This window comes from Microchirus variegatus (genome assembly GCF_963457635.1).
Source record: "Microchirus variegatus genome assembly, chromosome: 3".
NCBI classification, from domain to species: domain Eukaryota; kingdom Metazoa; phylum Chordata; class Actinopteri; order Pleuronectiformes; family Soleidae; genus Microchirus; species Microchirus variegatus.
The window spans coordinates 4,631,886-4,659,385 of record NC_139804.1 but is presented as its reverse complement, the minus strand read 5'-3'; the positions used below and the strand labels follow the sequence as shown (position 1 = coordinate 4,659,385).

Sequence of the window (27,500 nt, the reverse complement as noted above, 5' to 3'; positions counted from 1 at the left end):
AGAGGAGTGGCCCAGTGCACACGGATGGTCTTTCGAAAGAGCAGCTGGAACATCGGGAACGCTCTTTGCAGACTCTGCGAGACATAGAGCGACTGCTTCTGCGCAGTGGGGCAAGTGGATGTCCTGGTGACACAGGAGGCTCCAACAACAATGCGACTAATAACCCATCCAACCTAAATAATAACAATTCAGACAGGAGTGCTATTGTTGAAGACAATGACAATGGTACTAATAACTCTGGAAATTGCAGTAGCAGCAATATGCTATCGGCAGCCATGGCTCCAGTGGGAGGAATGAAGAAATATGAAGAGCCCCTCCAGTCCATTATTTCTCAAACACAGTCCCTTGGTGGACCTGGCCTTGACAGCCCTCAGATGGACTCTCTCCATAACCTATCACAACACTCCCATCACCAGCTGTCACCTGGGGTTGATATGGGTCACTTACTTGGACCAGATGGACTGACCCCAGAGCAAGTGGCATGGAGGAAGCTACAAGAGGAATACTACCAAGAGAAGAGACGACAACAGGAAATGCAACCCCCAACACATCCCCAGCACTTAAGAATGGTGACTGAGATGGGCATGCATGGAAGTCCCATGATGATGAGAGGACCCCCTCCACCCTATCACAGCAAGCCTGGAGACCAGCAGTGGGGTCCAGGTCCAGGCAATATGATGGGAGGAAGAATAAGTGGAAATGCACGAATGATAGACATGCACCAAGAGGGACCGCGTGGCCCAAGGTTCTTAGGGCAGATGCAGAGAGGGCCACCTGGGGGAGGGGGGTTCCCTAATAGTCCAGGAGGGGGATTATCGATGGAGGGCCTTGGACCCCAAAGACCCCCCAGGCCAGGAATGATATGGCTAGATGATGTAGGAGGTGAAAGCCCCTTTCAGAGCTGCTATCCTGGTGGACCTCCTCAGCACTTGCAGGGTGACCCAGAGCATCTGTTGACACGTGAGGAGATGTTTCGCATAATTGAGAAACGGCAAAGGTTTGAACTTGACAGATTAGCAAAACAGCAACAACAAGACAATTTGGGCTCAAGAATTATGGATAACCCTGGTGGCCCAGACTTTTCCAATTTGGGAATGGGCCGTGGCCCACCCTCTAATCGAGGGGATCCTATAGACTTTCCAGTCTCACGGGAGATAATGGGCTCTCCTGGAGTGGGCCCTCAAATGAGAGACTTGGTGCATTCCCCACTCGGGAGCAACATCCAAATGAACATGAACCCACAGATGAATGTTCAGCAACAACAGCAAATGATGCTGTCTCAGAAGTTCAGAGGAGGGCCTGGAGGAGGGGGGCCTTTAGGTGAGATGTTTAGTCCTGGAGATATTTCACGAATCAGGGCTTCACAGAATGGACGAGGGGGACATAAAGGCATGATTCCAGGGCCTGATGGCCCCTTCCAGTTTGCGAATCAAGGTCCCTTCTCTGGTGGACAGGTGGAAGGACCCTATCTTCAACAGCAAGGCCGTGTAATGTTTGGGTCTGACCACCAAGGTCTGAATCAAATAGGGGGTACAACACGGCTTAGTCACATGCCAATCACTGGAGGCCTTAGAGGACCAGACCTTGGTCCTAGACACCCTTCTGACCTTTCAATCAGTGTCAACCCCATGACCTCTCCATCAGTGCCTCCTCCTCATCAGCTGAAGTCACCATCCCTCAATCAAGAGCCATCTCCTCTTCTACCTTCTCCCTCTGCTCCAGGTCTGAAATCACCCTCGCAGATCTCTGCGGGACACCACCCCCCTCTTCCCCCTGCATCTGGTGCAGGGACTCCGTCCTCTTCTTCCATGAAATCACCCCAGATAATGGGGTCTTCCAACATTGGGTTACACTCTCCTTCTGCCTCTCCTGGACGACTGAAGTCCCCTGCCATGGCTGTGGGTTCTCCAGGGTGGGCATCTCCTAAAACAGCGCTTCCAAGTCCAAGTGGTCCAACCAGTGGGAAAGTAGTGGGGAATGGAGGGAGTAGTTCCACTGAAACTGGTATGCTCATAGAAAACCCCTACTGCCTGATCATCATTAATGCTGTTACTTATACTCCTGTGGTACTAATTTGTTGGTATGCTCTTTTGCAGGTCAATCACTTCCACAAAGGAGTTCCAACTCGACCCCAATCAGCCAGCCAGGCTCTATGAATCCTAGTATGCCATTTACTACGTCTCCCGATGCCCCTACAACTCAAAACCCTCTGTCCCTTATCATGTCACAGATGTCCAAGTACGCCATGCCCAGTGCTACTCCTCTCTACCATGATGCAATCAAAGCAATTGCCACTTCCGATGATGAGATGCTGCCTGATCGTCCACTTCTGTCTGGTGTCAGCATTGGAGGTATGAAAACAAAGATACATTGTGCAACTCCTCTTAGAGTATAAGCCCCGTAGTGGCATTAAAAGATATGAGTAGATATTTGGCTAAAAATGAGTACATCTGTTTTTAAATTCTAATATAATGGTACTGTGATGTGTTTTTCTCATATGCTGGCCTTGTTTTATCAACAGGAAACATGGGGAATCTCCAGGCCGCCCAGATACTTGTGTCCCAAGGCTCCATTGGCCCTCACAGTGATCCACAAAGCCCCATGGGCATTATAAATCAAGGTCAACCACATATGTCCCACGAAGCCTCTGGACCTGTTCTTTCTTCCCCAAACCACATGGGTATACCTGCCATGAATTCTGCCATGATGGGGGGAGGTGCACCCGATGGAATGGGACCCTGCAATATTTCACCCATATCTCAAAACCAAATGGCAGGTTTTCCTCGCATGCACCCAGCATCTCATGGGCCCATGCACTCACCTATTGGAGGAATGGCGCAGAATTTCTCTCAGTCTAATGAGGATAGTATGCCACCCCAGCAGTTACATCTGCTTAGCAAAGGTCATCCTCACCAACGCTCTTCTCATCCCCCAGACTCGTTTGCCTCTTTGCCCATGGGTGAGGGCCCGGATCTGAGCGAAGTCATAAGACCCTCTCACACGGGGATTCCTGAGTTCGATCTCTCCCGCATCATTCCTTCTGATAAACCTAGTAGCACTCTTCAGTATTTCCCCAAGAGTGAGCAACATCAGAATCCACATCAGGGGCCACCGTCCCAGCAACCAACTCAACAGCAGCTCCTTAAACAGCTGTCGTCTTCTTGCCCCCCACACGGCGGTGGCCCTTCTTCCAATCCCCACTTAGCAAACTTACAGAATATGATGGCTGAGCAGCAGCTTCCGCCTCACCCTTCACATGGTGGAATACGCCAAAGCATGGGTATTCCCCAGGGGGGCTCGAGGGGTATGGTTGCTGGTGGGGGCATGGGCCCAATGTGCCCCCCCGGACACATGATGGGAAGGACAGGAATGGGTCCTCAACAGCAACTTCAGCAACAGCAAGCCATGATGGCCAACAGCCTCCTCCACCACTCATCCAACCCATATCCCGGCATGATGTCCTCCCAGCAGCACCAACACAATCTGATGGCACAACAAAACATCATGATGATGCAGGCTAAGCAGCGAAGCATGTCTATGCCAGGGGATCCGTTCGGGCCCCAGGGCCCTCTAATGTCCCCTCAGGGTCCCATGATGGCCGCTCCCCATCCACAGTCAGGTATGATGGCCCCACAGTCTCTCAGACAGCGGGGAATGTCTCTGGACAGTCCCATTGGCTATGGACCTGGAGGCATGGCCAATATGCCATTCTGATCCAGCTCACCAAAAAAAAAAAAGAAAGAAAAAGTGACCACTAGGTTACGTTTCCAATGCGTCCAAACTTTTTCATTAATGTAATTCTTGCGGTTGTTTGAAAAGTGGAATGTAAAAACAATGCATCGGCGGTGATCTAATCAATTTTAGATGACGGCTGATCGGAAATTTAATATTTAAAAGCACTGCAACATGGTTCAATAACAAATCTGAAGCCATTTTCTAAAATACTGTAAAATATGTATATTTCAAAGATGTGTGTATTTGTTGTGGGAACAGAGTGGCGGTCAGGAGAGGAGTGCCTCAAATTTATATTTGTTTTAATATCACTGATTTATTTTCTGCAACTACCAAACTGTTGTGCAAAGGAGTTATATATGTATGTGTATGTGCGTGTGTATATATACATGTACAGTATGTATACACTCATATGCACATACAATATATACTTGCTGTATATAAGATGCAATTTGTGATTGTTTGCAGTTGTTCTGTATAACTGTGTTTAATAGAAGTCTCAAAATAGAATAATAATGATCTCTAAGGGTTTTTTTTTTTTGTTTATTGTGTCGTCAGTTACTATGTTTTGATAACAGTGACGGGGGCAAGATGATTGTATAGTATATGAAATCTTTATTAAGTTCAATTAGCAGTTGCTCATATACAAGCAAAGACAGAGTCAGACGATACAAACATTTCTTGACTGGGTAAATAAAAAAATAATAATAAAATGCAATCAAAGTAGCAATGGGTACTGTATTTTCAGAACATTCCTCATTACAGGTGAAACGAACATTTTATTTAAAGGGATAGTTCGGAATTTTGGACATAAAACCTATTTTCCAACTCAGCCGGTGTGAGGGAGACGTCTGGAGACGTTTTCAGGAAATTTCATTCAGTTCTTCTAGTTGCCGAGTTCGCTGGTGCTATGGCTAGCGCAAGTCAATGGTACCTGCTAGCATGGCATTAGAAACAGTCATACCGACTCCACAGTGCACCCGAGGCAAATCAATTGTAACGGCAGACTATCGATGTACATATCTGTGTTGATAGAATAATATTTGAAACAAAACTAACCTCTCATCGTATGAATTTTTGGAATTTTCGGAATCAGTCCGCCGCTGCCGGAAGTATAACGCGCTGCTGCTGCTGAGACGCAAATCCTTCAAATTGCAAGATTGGTTTCATTTCAAACATTCTATCAACACAGATATGTACATCAATAGTCTACCGTTACAATTAATTTGCCTCGGGTGCACTTTGGAGTCAGTGTTTCTAATGCTACGCTAGCAGGTACCATTGACTTGCGCTAGCCATAGCACCAGCGAACTCGGCTACTAGAAGAACTGAATGAAATTTCTTGAAAACGTCTCCAGACGTCTCCATCACACACCGTCTGAGTTGGAAAATAGGTCTTATGTCCAAATTTCCCGAACTATCCCTTTAACAGGCATCATATAGGAATCGTAATAGCTTTGTTTGATCACATTATTGAGCTCAGGTTTGTTGCTCCATCAGAAGTAGATGTGCGACTGTGACCTCGATTCCCGTTGAACGGCAGACAAGCGGGGCTGCATCCGATTTGGGAAAGCAACCGATTCAACTCGTTGCGAAACTTCACCCCGACAAAGGCGTACAGGAAAGGGTTCAGGCAACTGTGCGAGAAACCGAGGCCGTTTGTCAAATCGAGGGCCGTTTTCAGGAGGACGTAAGGTCTGCAGCTTTGGTATTTGACGACCTCGAGGTCGACCAGAGTTTGTATCAGCAGGGCGACGTTATACGGGAGCCAGCAGAAGCAAAAGACGAGAGTGAGGAGCAAAGCCAATCGAATGGCTCCTTGCTTCGCTTGGCTTTTCTGACTCCTGCGCAAAGTCACGACCACTGCCGTGTAGCAGTAGCTCATGACGGCGAGCGATAGGAAAAAGCTAACGTGGTCGAAGACTCTGTTGGCCAAAATCCAGTTGTGTCCGTGGAGCTCGTGGTGATAATAGAAACAGGAGAAGCGAGACGCGTTCCTGGCTTCCTCTTTCACGGTAAGGAACGCAATGTTCGGTATCGATAAACCCAGACAGAGCAGCCACAATATGCCGCACGTTACGTGCACGGTTCTCGGGCGGCGGTTTCTCATGCTCGGAACGGCGTGAACGATCGCCAGATATCGATCGAAGCCGATGCAAGCCAAAAGGAAACTCCCGCAGAGGAGATTGAGATTCTTCATCAGGCCTATCAGTTTGCAGAGGATCTCCCCAAACACCCAGCCCGCGGCATAGTCGGCCACGTAGAAAGGAAACGTCGCGAGGAGCAAGAGGTCGGCCACGGCGAGGTGCAGCAGGTAGAGCTCGGTGATGCGCAGGAGGCGCCGGCATCTCAGGAGGACGGCGATCATCAGGCCGTTGCCGACCACGCCCAGCAGAAAGATCAAGCTGTAAAGCACCGGCTGGAACCCGAGGGCGACCTCCTGCTCATCTTCGCAGGTAAATATCATCCCAGACTCCGAGTTATTCATGTAATCGTCGTATGTGGCGTTCTCCTCTTCGCCGATTTCTGCCAGCTTTAAACACACAGAGTGAGAGATGAGTGATTTTATTTGAATTTAAAATAATTACAGTAACAGAATAGCCGTTTCTGTGGGATCATCTAAAATTAAACATTTAATTGGTAGTATGTTATTATTAGTTACTTACCCTAACCCTAACCCAAAGTGCCATATGTAAGAATGTGGCCAAAAACGGTTACTGCATTCAAATGCAAAATACTGAGGTCTTTTAGGTTTCGTTTTCTGACTTAACTGGCAACCCGTGGTTGCTCGGCAGCTGAGGCTCTACTGACTGCAGTGATTGGTAGACGGCGGTAGGTGGCGCCACATGCCAAAACATGATTTCAAAACATAAACATGATTTGTAGTCTGCAAAATATTTGTTTTAATGCAAATATTTATGCTGTACGGTTCGTTTTCTGACGTAACTGGCAACCCGTGGTTGCTCGGCAGCTGAGACTCTACTGACTGCAATGATTGGTAGACGGCGGTAGGTGGCGCCACATGCCAAAACATGATTTCAAAACATAAACGTGATTTGCAGTCTGCAAAATATTTGTTTTAATGCAAATATTTTGGCCGTACTGTTGTTGTTGGTGAGTTCAGTTTGTTATATGAACATTATTCCTGAGTCTCTGTGACATATTAGGAGGATTTTATGGCCAGTTTCTTGAGCTTTAAACAGCTGCAGGGACCACGAGATTCACTTCCTGTTTACAATACAATGACCAAACAAACACATGTTTATATTATAGTAACAGCAAAATGTGGATATACTTTATATGTATTCTAATCACTGGCGATTTACAGCTTTTCAGAATGTTTAAACTACAGTTTATTGTGTCATGTAAATCACATCAGTCATTAGGGAATAGAGTTCATCACCCTGCCGTCCTTGAATGTTGAATCTTATATAATATGCAAATGTGGGGTTTTCCTCATCGCTTATTTCCGTTGAGAAGCAGCATACACCCACATTCATTTAAAGACACATTCAGGATGTTTTTTGTTTTTTTTTCCTCTGGTTCGCTAATTCACGCCAGATGTGTGTGTTATGTTAAAAATCAGGTAGTTTCATTGAAATAATTGGAAGCAAACAAAGTGCCAGATGTTGTGGCTGTAAATAAAAATATGCTGTACACGCAAAATAGTTAATCTTATCTGCTGAAATGTGATCACTTATAATTAATAATATAAAATCTGAAGCTGCTGTTTACAATGACACCCATCTTTGCCTGGTTCTAGAAATTATATGCACATAAACAAACTCGTGTTGGACTTAAATATAGCATTAATATCAATGGTAATAAAATAAAACCTTTAAGAGATGCAGTAGAAGTAATGGTTTGCAGTAAATTCACACATTTTTGATTGTTTTACCTTAAATTCTGTAAAAGTCAACGTCACTGCCATCCTGGTAGATCTCGAATCTCACGCTGCTGGAAACTGTGAAATGTGATTTACTTCCTGTTCGTGCAGGTTCTTATACATTTTGTTCTGCAGGTTTTTTCTCTCGGGGAAGGTGGGGGTTATCTATTTTGTATATATACTCGAGTTGAAACGGACAAAAAAAAAAAAAGAAGAAGCTTGACAGCAGCCTTCACTGTTGAGAAGGCACTGTGGTGTCGTGGCTATAGCACCATCTGCTTCTATACAGCTGTTCCAAGGCCAGCAGCAGGTCAGACTGTGGATGCACTGGGAATGAAATGCTTTTCATGCCTCACTTTTATTTATTTATTAAGGTTCGAGCACGAATGTGCAAGAACCCTATTGAAATGCAAGGAGTTATTCTTCTTCTTCTTCTTCTTCTTCTTCTTATTATTATTATTATTATTTTTCCTCGAAATATATCATATATAAGTGGTTCGGGGAATGTACGTAAAAACTTGGAAGTGGGAGGGGCTTATGAAAATGGGGACTTTTTGTCGAGTTTCACGTACATGAACGAAAGTTCGTACGCGTGTTAATCATGTCAGGACGCTCCTAAAAGTCAGTGACGACTTTGCCGTAAGTCCTCGTAAGGCCGTGGTCTTGGGCTGAACGGCCATTTTTGGGCCTTTTTGTGGGCGAATTTGCACCAATGCTTCAAAAAATCTATCTTATTTTTTTATTATTATTATCAGGGCCGGCCCAAGGCATAAGCGAATTAAGCTGCTGCTTAGGGCCCCTGTGACCACTAGAGGGCCCCCAAGAGCAATTAACATCAAAAATAAGTAAAAACAAAAGTTTGAATTGCTGTAATTTATTTGGAATTTTTCTCCCCGTTTTTACCAAAGCTTTTTCACAGTTTTTACATAGTTGTCATTTTATTTATAAACGATTTTTATTACCTTGTTCCAGGTGCCTCTGTTGATTTACATTATTATTTAAGTATTTGTTTGATATTTATTTATTTTTATTTAATGCTGTGGTTTTTTTTTTACATATAAAAGTCAAATCTTTTGAATCCCCCCCAAAGGTTGTGCACATTTTTAGATTTTCAGACCTTAATATCTTAATACTTTATTTATAAACCGTTTTGGTTTTATGTATTGATTCTATATGTCGCCAGTAGGGGGAGTTGCTGAGTTTGCCAAATATTAATTGAGAGATTTTTGTGGTAGGTTTGCAAATCTGGTGTCTGCTTCCGTGCAACAAAAAGTTCTCACATTTAGTTTTTCAAGTGTATTCGTGACAGAGTATAATAAGTAGAATACCTTTAGTATAGTAGGTGTGTGAATGATCAATGATCATTATTACTGGCAGGGGCGCAGCTTGTGAACAGGCAAGGCAGGCAACTGCTTGGGGCCCCGAGCCGATAGGGGGCCCCCCAACACTCAGAGGCTGAGGGCTGTTTTTAATGAAATGTGCAGTGACCATCCGCCTCCCCGTCCCCCTTTAAAAAACAATGGCCGATTTGCAACGACATCTCAGTAGGAAACCCCCCCTAAAGGGGCCCCACCTCACGTTAACCTGTGTGAAGTTATCGTTCTGCAAGCTGGAAAATGAAGAGGATTATTTTAATGCATATCTTTTTTACTCGGTTTATATATGTTTTTTTTTCAGTTATTTACAGTATTTTATTGTTCTATATATTGTTTTATAATGTAGGTTTACAGTGTAATGTAATTTTTTTAACTAAGTTTATATAGTTTTTTAAAAGCTATTTACAGTATTTTATTGTTCTTTACATTTATATTTTCACATACTTTTTAATTACAAGATTTTTCCATGTTATTTCATTCATTTTGAAGAAAAAAAAACACTTTGAAGTCATGCATTTTTCATTGATGTCAGATTATCTATAACATAATGGTGATGAACACTGGTTGGAAGGAAGGGCCCCCTGGGGAATTTTTGCCTAGGGCCCCCCCTACAGACTCTAGAATCGCCTCTGATTATTGGCAGTAACAGAGGGCCCCATGGAGGCTTGGGCCGGCCCTGATTATTATAGTAAGTCCCAGACAAATTCTACTGAACAAAGGACCAAAGGCCACAACACAAAACAAAGGGCAATTTATGTAGCGTTCCATCCGTGTGACCTAATTTGCAGAGCAACTTTAATCACATCATCATCATCATCATCATCATATCTGCAATCATGTGTGACTGTTATTTTTGAAACCTTAAATCCAAAAGCGACACAAACCAGAGAAGACCTCACACTTTTGCACTCACTGATCTGTAAGCATTAAGTCACATCTCATGTGAAGCAGTTTTGTGATAACGGATGCGTTTACATTGAGAGGGAATAGTCTGATCCGATCATGGCGGCGTGCACCGCTAGCTAAAACCGCAACACATTTCCGCACGATTCTATCCTTAAAAGTGGAAACCTAGAGGCAGCAATTCCTTCCTTTTGAGCTGCGTGGAGCCTTGATTTGAAATGAAATCAGCTGATCCCTTGGATGTGGGCGGGTTCAAATACGAGTGGAAGCCATCTTGAACGGCTGTTTGACAAGAGTCGTTCGTAGTCAGCTAAAAAATTGATTACACTACTCGAACACCACGTAGGGAATCCGTTAACGCACTTATCCGAGGTAAACGTTCGCACGTCCGATATATATATGTAGTCTTAACGTGTTGTTCTCCAACAGTTCGTTCATGCGCGGTCGTTTACGGCGTCCGTGTCCGCTGTTATGTTATTTCGCCGTCGCTGGCCAGTTTGTGTTCGCTTGCTAGCAGACCTAGCACGTCAGCCGAATAGGTCAGGAATAATGATAATGACTGGTGGCGGATATCGGGTGTTTTTTCCCAGTTGGATTCGATAAAAAAATTACGTATCGCGTGTTATGTGTTTCAACGCAATACTAGACATTTCGACCAAACGGGACCCGTTGTCGTACCGCCGATTTACCGACGCAGCAAGTTAGCACAAAGCTAAACCTTCATATGCTAGTTAGCCAGATGTCGGTGGCTATCAAACTGGTAGCACAACACCAGCTGTACTTTAGTTAATTGAATACACGCACTCAACACACTCGTGGTTATTCCTGTATTTGGATGTTTGTTTAGCTACACTTGTCAAGACTGAGTGGCGACACCGAGGACGGATACGCGTCCTTGTCATATCTACGTTGTTTTCACATTGTTAGCATACGTTAGCTAAATCTTCCATTGCGTCGGCGAACGACTGTTAGGCCAGCCATGTACTGATACAGCTATCGATCAGCTAGTTGGTACCTCGACAAGTGCCCTGTCCTCATTGTTCAAACACACCGCACCATCTCACGCCTCGTAGCTTTATTAAACCGCAAATGTCGTTTTTTTTAATATTTTTAATCGTGTAATTGTCTAACCACGTCTTTCTCGTTGTTCCAGGGTTGGAAACACCAGACTAAGGACGCGGTGGATCAGTGAATCTTAACGAGGATGGCTTGCTAGCAAACACTGCAAAGATAGCGATTACTCCTTGGTGTGTGGCTTTCCTGACAACATTGACAGGTTCCATTAATGCCAAGGTCAGATTTTCGAAAGGAATCTGTGCCAAGGAGTCGAACTCAATTGGAAAGTGGACTTGGTTTCCTGACACTTCGTGTCAGAGAAGCGATACTGTGGAAGATTTTGACACTTAACTTAAATATAATTGAAGTCTCAAGAGGGGAAGGACGTTTTGTGGGGTCCTAGTATATTGGACTGACGCCATCCAGAGACTGCAGAGAGGTTTCATTGCTATTGGAACACAAAGACAAAGCAATGATGAGCACGGCCAGGACAGAGAACCCAGTGATTTTGGGATTGTCAAATCAGAATGGACAGCTCAGAGGCTCGGTGAAGCCTGCTGGAGCACCAGGTGGAGGTGGAGGAGGCCCACAGCAACTCAACCAGATGAAAGGCACAATCAACAATGGGAATTCCCAGCCAGCCCCCACAACTGATGGTGTCATCAAGTAAGTACTATGAATCTGGAAATTCAGGAATTTGGACTGGATGGTTCGTTTCGTTATGCTGTATTTACTGACACATAACTGCTCTCCACAGGCCTGGCGATGACTGGAAGAAAAGTTTGAAATTGCCTCCAAAGGACATGAGGATGAAAACTTCGGTTGGTGCAATCGTGCAGTTTACCTATTAATCTGAACGTTACAGATTCGCAAATACATTGAATATTAACATTTTGATAATGTTTATTGGTTTATTATTGTGAAATAAATCCTTACAATATACATGCATCAACTATTTTGGTGTAAATATTAGCCTTTGTGGTTTAAAGGTCATACAGTACACGATCATGCGTACAGTAATATGTGGTCATTTCATAAAAACGTGCAATTCTGCAATGTTAGTCAACAAAATCCCTCTTTATCCTTTTGAAAGTTGAGAAATTGGCCAACTCTGGTCAGATGTAATTGTCGGATCAATATTTTACAAGCTCATGGTGTGCTTACATCTAAAGAACCAATCATTTTAATGTCAATTACAGGATGTGACTGCAACGAAAGGCAACGAGTTTGAAGATTATTGCCTGAAGAGGGAGCTGCTAATGGGAATCTTCGAGATGGGCTGGGAAAAGCCATCTCCAATTCAGGTGGGTTAATGTGTTTCACGTCAATATTTCTGTCAAGCTTAAAGGTTCCTCTTTACTTTAAAAAAATTAAAGATAGTTTGCTTAAATGGTGTTCAATGTTGTACAAGCTGTGTAGACACTGGGTGCCATGATGTCTACTTCAGACAGTCGAAAATGTAGGCCCATTAATAATCATTGTCGCTGCTTTTTGTTTTTCAGGAGGAAAGCATTCCCATTGCACTGTCAGGAAGGGATATTTTGGCCAGAGCCAAGAACGGCACGGGAAAGAGTGGAGCCTACCTCATTCCCTTACTTGAACGCATTGACCTAAAGAGGGACTGCATACAAGGTAAGAGTTAGTTTTCTGCCACGGTTTACTCTCACAGTAACTGTCAGAAACATACAAACATGGCTGAGTATAAATATTGCAATGGCTCAATGCCAAATTTGCAGTTCTGTTCTTAAAATAATAATAAAAATTTCTAGTTTTCAGTCATGGTTTGCTGAATGGCACAATGATTAATCCACTGTGAAGGTTATTGTGACCTTTTCTTTTAAATGATCTTCTACTGTGTGGAAAAAACCTTTGTTGGCACTGTATGTAATGTGTCTAACTGGTATGACTGGATTTATTTCAAAGGTGGGAAAAGGCTTTGTTCATGAGTCAAAAGTAAGACGGACTTGGCTCAGATTTAAAAACGAGTGTCTAAATATTAAATAAAGGACATCTTTTCTTCTTCTTTTTCCAGCTTTGGTCATAGTGCCCACCAGAGAACTGGCTCTGCAAGTTAGCCAAATATGCATCCAGGTCAGCAAACACATGGGTGGAGTGAAGGTGATGGCAACCACAGGTGGAACCAACTTGCGTGATGACATTATGAGACTCGACGAAACAGGTACAATTACATTTACTTACATTGTGCTCCGAGTAGTAACCCTACAGCTGAATATTCTACGATGTCTTCATTTGTTAAAAGACATTAATGTTGCTACTGAATCTTGTACCAATCTGTCCAGTTTGGCAGAATCAAAGTCTTCTTTGTAGGATACGAACCAACATTTTCTCAGAGGCATTTATTATTTTAATCGTATGCAAGGCCTTAATTATTAACTACACTGTTTGTTCATGGGTATGATGAAAACTGAGCGAGACGTGTCCTGATGACGAGCTGCGGTGTTGTCCCTGCTGTTTGTACAGCAGTGGGTGACGGGTGGTTTAGGGTGCTGTAATATGTCAGCCACAAGTTACTTCGTGTTTTCTCTGTAAAGCTGAACAGGTTTTTTTTCTGCACTGTTGAATATTAAAATATAGGATGTTATACTGATTTGAATGCTGCCACTTAAAGACAATATTATCTGTCTTGCAGTACATGTGGTCATTGCTACTCCCGGGAGGATTTTAGACCTCATCAAGAAAGGAGTGGCCAAAGTCAATCAAGTGCAGATGGTTGTTCTGGATGAAGTGAGTTAAATGTCTATATTTAAAAAAAACATGATATGTTATGCAGTTGCTGAAGGAAATGTCTCAAAACACATTTCCCCCTGTTCAACAGGCTGACAAACTCTTGTCTCAGGACTTTGTCGTCATGATGGAGGACATGCTGAGCTTCCTGCCCAAACAGAGGCAGATCCTGCTTTATTCTGCAACCTTCCCTCTCAGTGTCCAGAAGTTTATGGTACATTTTTGTCCTCATATTTAAGTCCTTAAAGTGTTCTAATTAGCTGATACCGTTAAAAACCGTATAAAATAAAGCACTGTTGGAATATAACCAATGTTTTTCTCCATGTTGTAGAATTCTCATTTGCAGAAACCTTATGAGATCAACTTAATGGAGGAGCTTACACTGAAGGGTGTGACTCAGTATTACGCTTATGTAACTGAAAGGCAAAAAGTCCATTGCCTTAACACCTTGTTCTCCAGGGTAAGTCTTGACTTTGTGCTTTTTATGATGCTGTGATGTTTTAATAACCTCAGCTGAATCATTAAGAGCTTCATAAAAAGCTGTAGCTACAAACTTTGAACACGGGTGGTGTCAATTATATTTATTGACTGTTTTCTTTTTCCCCAGCTCCAAATCAACCAGTCTATAATCTTCTGCAACTCCTCTCAGAGAGTGGAGCTCCTTGCCAAGAAGATCTCGCAGCTTGGTTATTCATGTTTCTACATTCATGCCAAGATGAGACAGGTCAGCTCAATGTGTGCTTGCCTGAGAAATGCTTTGTTTACCACCTTCAGACTCAATATCAGCAAGTTCTACCTTTTAGTGCACAGGTTCCAGGTTCACCGTGTGGATTTTTATGTGCACTGACACTTCACACCACTGCTCTATTTCTGGAGCATGACTGCCACTGCCAGTGGCTTTTTCATGTTCCTGCTGAGTAATTTGGAGTTCATGGTTTATTGCACTGTAAACAAATACATTCAGCTTTTACAGCCTTGTCTTGCAAACTAGTCAGTTATGGAGATGCACATGAGCTGGTAATGTACAGCACCTATGTGGGTCATATTCAGTTTCCTGTGGGCCCCTTTTTTTTTTTTATTAACGGCATCAATGCATCTCTCTAAATGACTCTCGAGTGACCTCAGCTTATTGGATCCTGCTTCCTTGCTGGAATTAATTTTATTTAGCTTCTTTTTCAGCAGTTTCGGTTAATATTGTAGCTGTATTCTCAAATTAAATGTGGAATTCTAAGCATTATTTTCATTAATTATCAGTGAAGAATCACAGGGAGTAGAATTTTTAACGTTGACGCCTGTATTTAAGGTGGTCTCCTTCGTATCGTCAGATGAAACTCTGTCTTAAAGGGGGTTTTTATGTAAAGTAATGTTGCCTCTTTCTTTCTTCTCTAGGAACACCGCAACCGCGTTTTCCACGATTTCAGAAACGGCTTGTGTCGGAACCTTGTCTGCACTGGTAAGTGGGAGAGCTGTGTAGACTAGTCTAAACATGATCACCAACAGACTTGTCCTGCACCACCTTAAGCCACTGTTTTCGCTGTTGTTTATTAGCAAGATATCCCAAATGTCAGGTTTGAAATGCTTTTGGCCCCCCTTTCATAGTCAAATGTTACCACACCAGCACTTTCATCTACTCCTGCAGCTATGCAAGACACCAAGTGAACGATATGTAACTGTACTTTAATAATGAATGATGCAGCAGCAGCAACAAAGGAGCCTGATCCTGTATCACTCCGGTGTAGGTGGAAGGGAAATGTTTAACTATGGACAGCTTATTGTTCACAGAAGGTTGTAAAGGTTTCCAACAGTGTGTCCATGCACATGTAAACAAACTACTAATATGCTAGTGCTGGAGCAGGTTTTTACTTCCATTTCATGGTTAAGAGCTTCAAGGAAGTGAAACTTAAATGAGTCATAAGTGTTTTTGAGCAGGCATGCACATCGTTGACTGGCTGGAGTTGACTCACTACATGTGCCTTTGTTTTTTTTTGTTGTTTTTCCATTCTGTGTAAGGTTGCAGTGACATGAAAAATATATAGTGTTTGTAGGTTGTGATTTCTTTTCTTTTTCTCCCCGTAGACCTCTTTACAAGAGGAATTGACATTCAAGCTGTGAATGTTGTGATCAATTTTGACTTTCCCAAGCTTGGAGAAACATACCTTCATCGCATCGGTCGATCTGGTAAGAGTCTACATCGCTTGTCTTTGTTTGTACAAGATAATTATTCATTTGCAAACTATTACACAGTGGAGCAATTTAAAAATCGTGCCGTCGTTGCTCTTCAGGCCGATTTGGACACTTGGGCCTCGCCATCAACCTCATCACCTACGATGACCGCTTCAACCTGAAAGGGATCGAGGAGCAGCTTGGAACAGAGATCAAGCCCATCCCTGGCATCATTGACAAGAGCTTATATGTGGCAGAGTACCACAGCGAGAGTGGTGAAGAAGTCAAGCCATGAGCCAGTGAGTGTTCACCACACAGACCAACAGATTTTTCTGTTATAGAGCTGTTTTTTGGCCCTTTTTTTAATATTAACCATTTGCTGATCTGATAGTTGGATCCAAATAGTGATTAATTGTATTCTACCAGGTTTAACTAGTTTAAAGTGTGTTTTGTTTTATGTGAATAAATGAAACGCTGAATATGTACTAGATTTGAAACGATCGATTACTAAATTAATCGTCAACTAGTTTGATAACCGATTAATCGAAGCTTTTTTATTGTTTCGATTGTTTTTAGCTTCTTACATGTGAATATTTTCTTTGTTTCTTTGCTCCATATAACAAAGAAATCACTAAAACCGAATCATTTTGGTAATTTCCAGTTTTGACAACGTTTTTTTTTTAACATTCTGACATTTTATGTACCAAACGATTAATAGATTATGAAAACTAGAAAAGCAGAGCGCAAAATACACCCTGCCGGCGCGCAGCATCTACGGATCACGCCCGAAATTGAATCACTTGTTCCTGGTCCCATTGCGGAAAATGTCATCCAAACCCATCCGTGACTTTTCGAGTTATGTTGAACAGACAGACTCTGGCAAAAACGTATACCTTCTTGGTGGAGGTCGGTCATCTCTAGTTGCGGCTCTAATATGTAGTTTCCTAGAACACTTAAAATAGCCGTGACAAGACCTTGGATTCCGTGTTCCCCTCATGTTCATCAAATAATAGCCTAATTTTGTTTCAAATGAGAAAAACCAGAAGCCAGAATTGACCATGTCCCAATTGAAGTAGCTGCGCGAACTCTACCCTCATGAAGTCTTGCCACAAGGATTTGGTGTCGATTCGAAAAGCAGAAATACTCGCTCCTCTTTCACTTTGAAATCGTTACTCTGATGTGCATGGTAATAAAAACGAAGCCAAATAAATGTAAAAGGTGCATAAAAGTAGCATTTAATTCGATTATTTTCGTAATCCTGTCTTGTCTGTTTTCTTGATTAATAGTTTGGTCCTTAAAATGTTAAAAAAACGTTGATCAGTGTTTGTTAAACATGGAAATGATGATGTTCTCGAATGTCTTTTGTCCACAAACCAAAATTATTCAGTTTTAATGATTTCTTTATGTGGAGCAAAGAAAGGAAGAAAATACTCACATTTAAGAAGCTAAAACAATCAGAAATCCTGTTTAAATAATGAAAAAAGCTTCAAAATGAATCGTTTCAGCTCTATTCAACACTCGTGTCTAATTATTTTTCTTTCCTTCTCTCCAGATCAGTCCATCCTCCATTCTCCCACATACCTATTTCACCCTCCCCTCCTCACCCACCCTATCCTGGATTTTTTTTTTTTTTAAATGTACAGTTTCTGTCTCTTTTTTGGATGCTACCACAAGGAACGTGTATTTTGATGGATTCATTTTTGGAAGAACTCATTTTGCCCTGTTTGAGGGCGCACATGCTGCACCAACCACATCTGAAGACGTACGCACCGCGAGGAAAGCAACGGGGGACCGAGGAGAGAAAAAAACACAACAACAACAAATCAGTGCACACCGTGACGATTCATATCGGCTATTGACGCAAAGCCAGCGCTAACGGACCCCCCCCCCCCCCCCGCCCTCTCATTCTCCACCCTTTTTATTTCTCGAAAGTTTTAACCAATTTGTATCAAGTGCCTTAACAAGCCGTTCAACTCATTCTAAAGGTAATAACTCGTCATAGTCCTTCACTCAGAAACACACACACACACACACACACGTTGATTTAATTGAATAGTTGATACACTAATGCCTGACCACGCAGGCCGATCATCACCGTGTTTGTTTGTTTTCATCCGTTTGAAAAAAAAAAGAGTGGAAACGACGAGGGGATTACTCGGTCATCTTATTTCTCTCTCTATTCGCTGGCTTTGCTGCACTCGAGTCTGGCTGATCGCTGAGGACAAAACTTGGATTTTTTCCCCCCCATGGACAGAGATGCCGGATTATTTTCCAAGACGCAGCCAGACCTGTCCTATCCTGTTGCTCGTGAAGAAGCGTTTGCTTCTTTAAAAAAAAGAAAAGAAAAGACCCCCTTTCCTCTCGTCTTCAGTCGGAACACTACAAAAACAAAGCAGCATCTCAACACCGCGAGTCATGAGGATTCCTGTTTTGGTGGAATTTAATCAGAGGGACTTCCCTTGTATTTCTTTTTTTTTTTTTTCTTATTTTATTTTTGTTTTATCCTTTGTTTCACCTTCCTATGGACGGCCATGCTTAACGCTGCAAAGACGTGCAGTAGACGTGGGGTGCACCATACACCTTGTGTATATACCTTCATTTTAAGATTGTTTTAAACAAGTTGAAAAGGCTGGCTGACAAGCTGCAAGTTTGTTTGTTTTTTCCCTCCCCTTTCTTCTCTCTTGTTAGCACTGGAGGCTTTTGTTTTTTTTGTTGTCCCTCGACTGCCAGTTTGTTTGATCTGCAATATCGGCCTTTGACTTTATTTATAATTTTAAAAACAAATTGCAGACTTTATCGAGAATCTAAAAAAAAAACATTGCGCAAGAAATGTTTTTTCTTTCGGAGGCAGAGTTCATCGCGGATAATCTTTTTAGCCCCCCCCCCCCCCACATGTAATGGCTCGTGCAATTCTTCAAAGCTGCCCTTATATAGAAAGAAAGAATCACCCTAATTCTCCCGCTGCCAGTGTTAACAAGTGTCGGGTCCTTGGGCTCCGTTAAGCTTGTGCGTGTTTGAGTAAATGAATTCTTTTGTTGTCACCAGCCTTAACTAGTGAAACTCGAGACTCTCTCCAGGTGTAACATGAGTCTTTTTTTCGTCAAAAAAAACCGGACGTATTATTCTATCTCGTAGTCGTGACTACACCTCGCTGCAGTGCAGCTGAATTTGGCAGAGAATGAGCTTTTTTCCGGAGGAGGTATTATTAGCTGTTACGTTGACCTGTGCTCTTTTAAGTACAGTTGCATCACAGACGTCGGGCAGGATGCTGCGTTTTTTATTTACTTTCTTTCTTTTTCCTTCTCGAAAAGAGCGTCGGCCTCGTGCATCGTAAAACAAAACCATCGGACCCTAAAATGTAGCAGGAATTCATTCTCTGTGCTCTTTTTTGGCGATTTTGTTGGCTGGCGTTCACGCGACCAGCAGAAAACGACAACAACAAAAAGATGCTTTTTTTCCAGGTCGGGGCTGCACTTAAAACGCACAGAGACATGGCTTCAGGCAATAAAAAGTGACTGCACTTGCTTATTATTTTTTTTTGTGTACACTCACGACGCCCAGAGGGGGGAAAAGGAAGTGAGTGTATGTTGGTGCAGATGTTTAAAAGAGGCATGGAGGAGGAGGGGGAAACGGGCGTGAAGGGTTACAGAAGGACTTGTTTTTTGTAATTTTCTCTGCCCTGTTTTGCGTTGAACTTTTTGGGTAACATATTTTTGGGTTGCATTTTTTTTTAAATGCAACATTACAGCCTTGATTTGCATTAAAAGGGTCACTGATCACTCGTGTGGGGTCAGGAACGCTTTATTTGCAAAACTAGGTTCCCCTTTATTACGGTGAGATGCTCTCCTGACTGTTCTAAACAATGAGAAGTGTTAAGTTTAAGCTCTTTTTAAAAAGATAACATTTGAAAATGACCTATATTTTTATTTTTTTTCATTGTTCAGAACTGATGTGATCCCTGTTCTCTCGATTTCGTCGTCGTCCCCCGGGGTACTTTACACACAGCAATTTGGCTTATTTAGTGGGGGTGGGGGTTGTTTAAAAACACAAATTAAAAAGAATTAAGACTTTACTCGAGCGAACAGGGATCAAATGTTTGCAGGCATTTGGCAGCTGTCTGTTTTTTTGTCGACCCGCTGGTTGTTATTGCCGCGTCGATGCTGTTTTTTTTTTTAAGGAAACAAAGCAACCTTTTTAACACCTTTGACTCTTCCTTTGGGACGAGAAGCTGCTTTTTCAACCAGCGGCTGCCGACTCGACCTTAAAGACTGAGACAAGAGCATCTCGCCCACAGATCGGGTGACTAATTGGAAATTTTGTGTAACCGAAAACAAAAAAATCGTCTCATTCTTTAAGGTCCTTTTTATTAAAAAAAAAAAAAAGAGGGAAAAAATGTGGGGTGGTTTGAAATTAGTGCACTTGCTGCCCTGATGCAGACGTTCGTCCTCTCGCTCTTTCAATTTCAACAGTTGTGGAAACGCAGCTTAATTTGCCGTTAATCCATCGACGAGGATGAGAGAGAGAGAGACTGAAAAAGTGCTGCATCAGTGGAATAAAACAACGGGGAGGAGCCTTCGGGCGTTTACAAAAGAGAAAAAAAAACGAAGAAACAAATGACATGATCCAAAGTTAAGATAATGGGTATAAAAATGTTTGACCTAAAGTTGCCCTTAGATTTGGATTCTTTCTCTTTTTGTCTTTTTCAAAACTTGAAAGTTTGAGAGTTCACCTTATTTGAAAAGAAAAAAGTATCCAAATTTAAGTGAAGAAATTGAAGCCTGAGTTCTTTTTTTTTTTTTTTTTTAATTTGTTGGACATTTGGTCATTACGTAATTGGCAGATTTGTTCAGTGACGCTAATTTTACAATGGACTTCAGTTCATAGGATGTCATGATTATTGGGCACATTTGGTTTAAAATAAAGCTCACTGACATTTATTTTGTTGTGCGTCAAGTGTTTTTTTTTCCCTCTTTGGCCGCAGGCGTCATCCTTGTAAAACCTGCTGGATCGCTTTGCTTCCGTGTCTTGTTTCGCTTTAGCCAAGCGCTAAACCAGTAAGTGATTCATGGACATTGCGAGTGTCGGGGTTTGTTATCATTACTGCTCTTGATCTCACTAACCAAACACGCAGAGCTTCTCAGCGTCAGATCCGCTAAGAAAAAGTGGTTTACGCGACTTTGAACGACGTCGTGTGGTGGTTGGTGCCAGACTGAAACTGGATCTTCTGGATTGAGTCCAGATTAACTCGTAAAATGGCTGGTGAGTGTATGATGTAAATATTTACTGTTTTTACGCTGTGGATTCAGAAGCACCTTCGTATAAGGAAATATGTTCACTGGTTGTTTCTCTGTTAGACTGTTGGCTTTTGAGAGGGAGTTATCCAGGTTCCTCCCACAGCCAAAAGGATTAGTTGGGATAAGAGCTGATTATTATAACTTATTTTCTTGATGAAATGTTGATCAGTGTTTGTCAAACCTGGAAATGACGATGTTCTCAAACGTCTTGTTTTGTCCACAAACCAAAATGATTCGGTTTTAATCATTTCTTAGTTATGTGGCGCAAAGAAACAAAGAAAATATTCACATTTAAGAAGCTAAAACGATCAGAAATCTTGTTATCACGAAAAAAGTATCAAATCGATTATCATTTGACTGCCCTCATTTGTACTGCAACGTTTCACAGGTCGCTGAAGTTCAGAGGTCACGGAGATGTTACTAATAAATAGCTTAATACATTTAAAGGTGACCCAACAAAAAAGGCTTTTAATTTGTTTGATAGCCAAGTCCTGATTATGCAGTAGTGAGCGTGTTGTCTAAAAGGAATATGCACAAAATGTCATTTTATTCACCTCAAAACCTCACAACTGGCAAAAGCTCTGTGCCCCCATTAGATCTCTGGCGCCCCCCTGAGGTGAGCTTGACAATATCCAGGAGACACTTCCATGAACGGAGACACTGCATCATCAGAAAGGAGAGTAAGTTCTGGGTTTAAAGTCAGAATTCTGAGTTTTAAAGTTGGAATTCAGAGTTTGTTTTAAAGTCAGAATTCTGAGTTAGATTTAAATTCACAGTTTTAAAGTCAGAAGTCAGAGTTTTAAAGTTGGAATTCTTTAAAGAAATGAGAATAAATGTATTTATTTATTGGAATCTTTATTCCAAAAAACGAATAATTAAAAAACAAACTTTATTTATCTTAATAGATGAGGTTTTATCTACATGAGTGAATTCTGGAGTCATTTGGGAGATGCTGCACAATCTCACGTGGTTTGGAACACTGTGCTGGGAGTAAAAAAACCACCACTTGCGTCACAGCAAAGAAAAAAGGATTGAGATTAGAACAGACGTGAATGTAACGGCTGATCGGTGTGAACTTGGACCTTAAGGCAGTTCACACCCACACTCTTAACTCTCACTCTCTGGTCACCGTCACGTCAGTTTTGAAGCCTTTCACGATGCGTCGGTTAATGTTTCTCTGCTTTTCCTCAGCTGCTCTTCTCGTCTGTGGAAACGATGCTTCCACTCCACCGTGTGACAGGTTAGAAGTGTCCGTTTCCTTTTTTTTTTTACTTTTTCGCTGTTTTGTTTTGTCTTTAAACAGAAACTAAAGAGTCTTCCTTTTTCTTCCTGTGTCCAAATCGCTGCAGAGGAACTCTCAGCGCAGTGGTTGTTTGTGGAGGCTAAAAAGGGGGGAATTCTGTATATTTCTAATGCCAGAAACAGACTTATTTTGGCAGTTCTCTGCTGCTTTTGCTCTTCAGTGGAACATTTCATCACTACGAAAGAGGATGAGGCCCGCACAGGAAAAAACTCAGAATTCTGACCCCTTTATCCTGTTCCCTTTGATAAAGCTACAAGTTCAAGAACTTTGATAAAGCAACGCAAAAGCCCCGCAAATATCCAGTTTTATATGGGTGGTTCAAGTCAGAATTCTGATTTTAGTCAGAATTATTCTGCGAAAAAAGTCAGAATTCTGAGTTTTAAGTCCAGTTGGGGGGCATCGCTCCATGAAATATGCCTGTTACTGTCCAAATGTGCAGGGGTCCCAGGCTAGAGCCCTGGAGAACACCACCCAAGTAAAACCGGATGTTTGCGGGGCTTTTTCTTTGCTTTATCAAAGTTAATAACTTCTGTTACTTTTGAGTTTTAAAGCCAGAATTTTGAGAATAGTCAGAACAGTTTTAAAGTCAGAATTTTGAGATAAGTCAGAAATCTGAGTTTTAAAGTCAGATTTTTGAGAATTTTGAGTTTGAAAGTCAGAAATCTGAGAAAGTAAAAAAAATCCTATATTTTAAGTCAGAAATCTGAGTTTTAAAGTCAGAATTTTGAGAATAGTCAGAATTCTAAGTTTGAAAGTCAGAATTTTGAGTTTGAAAGTCAGAAATCTGAGAAAGTAAAAATATTTATTATAATACATATATTTATAATACATATTTAAAGTCAGAACTCAAACATTTTTTTTCAGGTGTGGCCCTAATCCTCTTCCTTAGATCACACTCATGTGCTGCTTTGAAAATAAATAAACACTTAAACCTCCACCACCTGCTGAAGTCAGTAAATGTTTCTTATTATATGCTGTGTGATTGTTTAGCAGACGTTAAGTTGTGAGCAGACCTTTGCCCTCAGCTGTCTATTTTGTTTAAAGCCTGCAATAATAATAATAATATGGTTTTATTGCCTCCTGTGCAGATAGGCCACCATTACTAATACACATTTATAATGTGCTGTTTAATCATTAGTATCCTTTATCCTAACTCAATTGCAGTGAAATCTACTGCACTGGGCCCATCTTACATCAAGTGCAGACGGCTAAGCTGTTTGATGACGACAAGTACTTTGTTGACATGAAGCTGAAGGCAGAGCCTGGTAAGTCCAGAGTAAAACTGATATTTATTTATTTTATTTATTTATTTGTATCCAAGCCGTTTAGTTTAAACTAAAAATTCTGAGTTTTAAGGTCATATTCTGAGAATAAAGTCAGAATTCTGAGGATAGTTGAGTTTTAAAGTCAGAATTGTCAAGTTTTAAACTCAGAATTCTGAGTTTTAAGGCCGAATTCTGAGAATAAAGTCAGAATTCTGAGTTTTAAAGTCAGAATTCTGAGAATAGTTGAGTTTTAAAGTAAGAATTCTGAGAATAAAGTCAAGTTTTAAAGTCAGAATTGTGAGAATAGTTGCGTTTGAAAGTCAGAATTCTGAGTTTTAAAGTCAGCATTCTGAGAATAGTTGAGTTTTAAAGTAAGAATTCTGAGAATAAAGTCAAGTTTTAAAGTCAGAATTGTAAGTTTAAAGTCAGAATTTTGAGAATAAAGTCAGAATTCTATGAATAAAAGTTGAGCTTTAAAGTCAGAATTTTGAGAAAAGTCAGAATTTTGAGAATAAAGTTGAGTTCTAAAGTCATAATTCTGAGTTTTAAAGTCAGAATTCTCAGAATAAAGTTGAGTTTTAAAGCGGAACTAGACCGGAAGTTCCTATTATCGTTGTTTTTTTTTGGTGTGTATCTGCGTCATTACCTTGTTTATGAAGCCTGACGGTTCGAAACAAACAGTTCAGCCATTGCTGAGAACGTTGTGTTTTATTGTAATCTCGGGGCTCAACGAGATCACTGAAAATCCCGTAATAGTTACTTAAGCAGCGGTTCTCCTGAACAGCAGATCGTCCTGCTCTGGGCACTAGTCCGGGCACATCCGGTTGCGTACATTGAACCGCAGAAGAATAATAACGTCCGTTGTGGAGGTGTTTCACGAGCAACAGTGTCTTCTGACTCTGGGTCTGACTCCGGTTTAAAGTCATAAATGGGACTGCGGCGGGGAGTCGTGACGAAGCTATTTTAAAACACTGTTAAAACAATGTTTTGATAATGAGGAGCAGTGCATCCGCCGTTCCAGAGGGGGGCGCTGCGCTTCTGAGAACGGATGTGCTGGATAGTACTGGCCAATCACAAGACTCTGTCTCCTGGGGGTGAAAGTTCACTCTGAAACATCGCGGCTGTAAAACACTGTCAGAAAAGAGGATTTCTATCGGCTAGTTTACAGAAACTAGGAGGTTTTTGACCATAAAAACCAGTTAATATATGTAAGTAGACCTCCATAACTAACATTTATGTGCAACAGGACCACTCTATGTGACCTTTAAAGCCAGAATTCTGAGTTTTAAACACCTTTCTTATTATATGCTGTGTGATGATTGATTGATTGATTGATTTATTTATTTATTTATATAAAAGGTTGCCTCTGTTCCCCCTGCAGATGTTGTTCTGTCGGCTTTTCGAAACCTTTCAAGCGAAACGCCAAACGCGACGACGACGACGCTGCCGCCCGCCAAGCTGCAGGAGTTCCTCAGCGAGTACTTCGACAAACCGGGCTCCGAGTTTGAGCCGTGGACGCCACCGGACTGGCATGAGAAGTGAGTGGTTTGAGGACTCGGACTCACACAGCGCTGTGTTTTTTTTTTTTTTTTTTTTTGAATCTGTGCATGGTTGATAAATGTGAGCTGACCTTTCTCCTCCACCCCCCTGTGCAGGCCTAAGTTCCTGGAAGCGATAGCTGACCAAAAGCTGCGTGACTGGGCTGAGAAGATTCACAAGCTGTGGAAGTCTCTGGGCAGGAAGGTGATTTTTAAATCATGTTATTCTGAGTAAAAATGCTTCCACAAATACAATTTGTTGACTTTTAATGTTGGTTTCCTCCCGGTCATCTGTTATAAACTGAAAATCTTTGTTTTGGACTATAACACACACATACTGTGTCTTATAGGAAATAGATAAATCATCGTCAAGACTCGTGAGGTATGATTGAGGGATGGGAATCGTTATCATTAGTGTCTGTATCTGGAGCAAAAATCTGCAAAATCACTTGAGCCGAGTCATGTTTGGGCTTCTTATTTCTTAATTTTTTGGAGAGAACAATATTTGTTCCACACTTGGAGAATGATGTCTTTGAAATGACTCGGCACAAATGTCTTCATAGCGTTTTAAAGTCAGAATTCTGAGTTTTAAGGTCAAATTCTGAGAATAAAGTCAGAATTCTGAGAATAGTTGAGTTTTAAACTCAGAATTCCGAGTTTTAATTCTCAGAATTCTGAGAATAAAGTCAGAATTCTGAGAATAAGTTTTAAAGTCAGAATTGTGAGTTTTAAGGTCAGAATTCTGAGTCAGAACAAAATTCAGAATTCTGAGAATTGTCAAGTTTTTAAGTCAGAATTGTCGAGTTTTGAAGTCAGAATTATGAGAATAAGGTCAGGTTATAAAGTCAGAATTGTGAGTTTAAAGGCAGAATTTTGAGAATAAAGTTGAGTTTTAAAGTCAGAATTGTCGAGTTTTGAAGTCAGAATTATGAGAATAAGGTCGGGTTATAAAGTCAGAATTGTGAGTTTAAAGTCAGAATTCTGAGAATAAAGTCAAGTTTTCTATTTTTAGTAGTGCTGTGCAAAAGGTTAACGCACGACCAGTTAGCTCCGTTAGCTGCATTAGCTCATTTTAGCGCCGGTTAGCGCGCCTACAGTCCAACTGGATCGGTCTGTTTATTAAAAAGAAAAGCTCAGCGCTACAAATAAACCAGCGTACCTGCGTACTGCGTATGTGCGCCTCGGTTTTTAAAGTTTAGCGTTACTTTAGAGACTCATTTTAACAATCGGCGGTCACGTTAACGTGACGTCGCGCGCGTCCTTTTCCGGTCAGTCGTCATGGAAACGCGTCATGCGTTAACGTTGACGCATTAAGGTTTGACAGCACTAATTTTTAGACAAATAATCCTCATTTTGCTGCCCCAATATGCCTGTTTTTTAAAAGAATGTGTCATTCCCGTTATGACGCCCACCTACATGTGCGTGTACTGCATCCAAGGATATGCAATCGTCAACTATTTTCATAATCGATGAATCGGTTTGAACCTCTTTTCATGATTAAAACAAGATTTCTGATTGTTTTAGCTTCTTAAATGTGAATATTTTCATCCACCTCCATGTGTATGTATGTACTGCATCCATGGATTGATGGATTTAAAAGGATTTCTCCTCCCCCCAGATCCGTGCTGATGTTAAAGATCACCCTGAGCTCTACTCGCAGATTTACCTCCCTCACCCTCTTGTTGTGCCAGGAGGACGTTTCAGGGAAATCTACTACTGGTGAGTGATGCCTCAGCCGTGTGCGTCTCACAGAGGTCAAATCACGAGGTTTGACCTCTCTCTGTGACGATCATGTGCTCTGCGCCCCCAACAGGGACTCCTACTGGGTCATCAATGGACTCCTGCTGTCGGAGATGACAGACACGGCCTACGGGATGATTCAAAACTTCCTCTACCTTGTCAACAGGTGAGCCTTCGAGCACCTTTTATGCCTCGCAGCACTCGACGGGTAACTTCTGTGCACTCGTATCGAATAATAATAATAATAATGTTAAATGCGAGATGACTGCAGGATTTAGCTCATAGAAGATGTTTGCGTGTTCTCTCTCGCACTCCCACAGATATGGCTTCGTTCCAAACGGCGGACGCGTCTACTACGAGAGGCGCAGTCAGCCTCCATTCCTCACGCTGATGGTGGAGAGCTACTATCAAGCGAGCAAGGATAAAGATTTCCTCAGGTGATGTTTAGGCCGTGAGCCGATGTCACGCCACGGTCATTATCGTTCTTCAGCGGCCGTCT

General features: G+C 41.8%; 4 protein-coding genes across 5 annotated transcripts in view; 3 read left to right on the top strand and 1 right to left on the bottom strand.

The window, feature by feature from the left end:
• bcl9l (bcl9 like) overlaps positions 1-4,255 on the top strand; it is a 41,306-nt gene extending 37,051 nt beyond the window's left edge. For both annotated transcript variants that reach the window (XM_083887112.1, XM_083887113.1), the window contains exons 7-9: positions 1-2,004; positions 2,097-2,351; positions 2,522-4,255. The exon at positions 1-2,004 is cut by the window's left edge and continues 364 nt beyond it. In XM_083887112.1, coding sequence (XP_083743238.1) covers positions 1-2,004; positions 2,097-2,351; positions 2,522-3,714 — 3,452 coding nt within the window. In that variant the 3' untranslated portion in view covers positions 3,715-4,255. The remainder of the gene's footprint in view (positions 2,005-2,096; positions 2,352-2,521) is intronic.
• Positions 4,256-5,197: 942 nt separating this feature from the next.
• On the bottom strand, positions 5,198-8,298 carry cxcr5 (chemokine (C-X-C motif) receptor 5; the record flags this gene model as incomplete). Its single annotated transcript, XM_083886405.1, has 2 exons — positions 5,198-6,265; positions 8,257-8,298. The coding sequence occupies 2 exons, from the start codon at positions 8,296-8,298 to the stop codon at positions 5,198-5,200; spliced, it is 1,110 nt and encodes a 369-aa protein (XP_083742531.1).
• A 1,882-nt stretch (positions 8,299-10,180) lies between these two features.
• On the top strand, positions 10,181-20,792 carry ddx6 (DEAD (Asp-Glu-Ala-Asp) box helicase 6). The gene is made up of 14 exons (XM_083886616.1): positions 10,181-10,269; positions 11,051-11,619; positions 11,711-11,774; positions 12,153-12,257; positions 12,456-12,585; positions 12,986-13,132; positions 13,604-13,698; positions 13,790-13,912; positions 14,030-14,158; positions 14,306-14,422; positions 15,088-15,151; positions 15,775-15,876; positions 15,981-16,160; positions 17,414-20,792. Exons 2-13 carry the CDS (start codon positions 11,426-11,428, stop codon positions 16,154-16,156), a joined length of 1,446 nt encoding a protein of 481 aa, XP_083742742.1. The 5' UTR covers positions 10,181-10,269; positions 11,051-11,425; the 3' UTR covers positions 16,157-16,160; positions 17,414-20,792.
• A 1,514-nt stretch (positions 20,793-22,306) lies between these two features.
• The window catches only part of treh (trehalase (brush-border membrane glycoprotein)), a 15,709-nt gene continuing 10,515 nt past the window's right edge, over positions 22,307-27,500 (top strand). Inside the window, exons 1-7 of the mRNA XM_083887130.1 lie at positions 22,307-22,395; positions 23,623-23,723; positions 25,105-25,261; positions 25,379-25,466; positions 26,880-26,980; positions 27,075-27,167; positions 27,322-27,438. Of these exons, the coding sequence (XP_083743256.1) occupies positions 22,313-22,395; positions 23,623-23,723; positions 25,105-25,261; positions 25,379-25,466; positions 26,880-26,980; positions 27,075-27,167; positions 27,322-27,438 (740 nt within the window). The 5' untranslated portion in view covers positions 22,307-22,312. The remainder of the gene's footprint in view (positions 22,396-23,622; positions 23,724-25,104; positions 25,262-25,378; positions 25,467-26,879; positions 26,981-27,074; positions 27,168-27,321; positions 27,439-27,500) is intronic.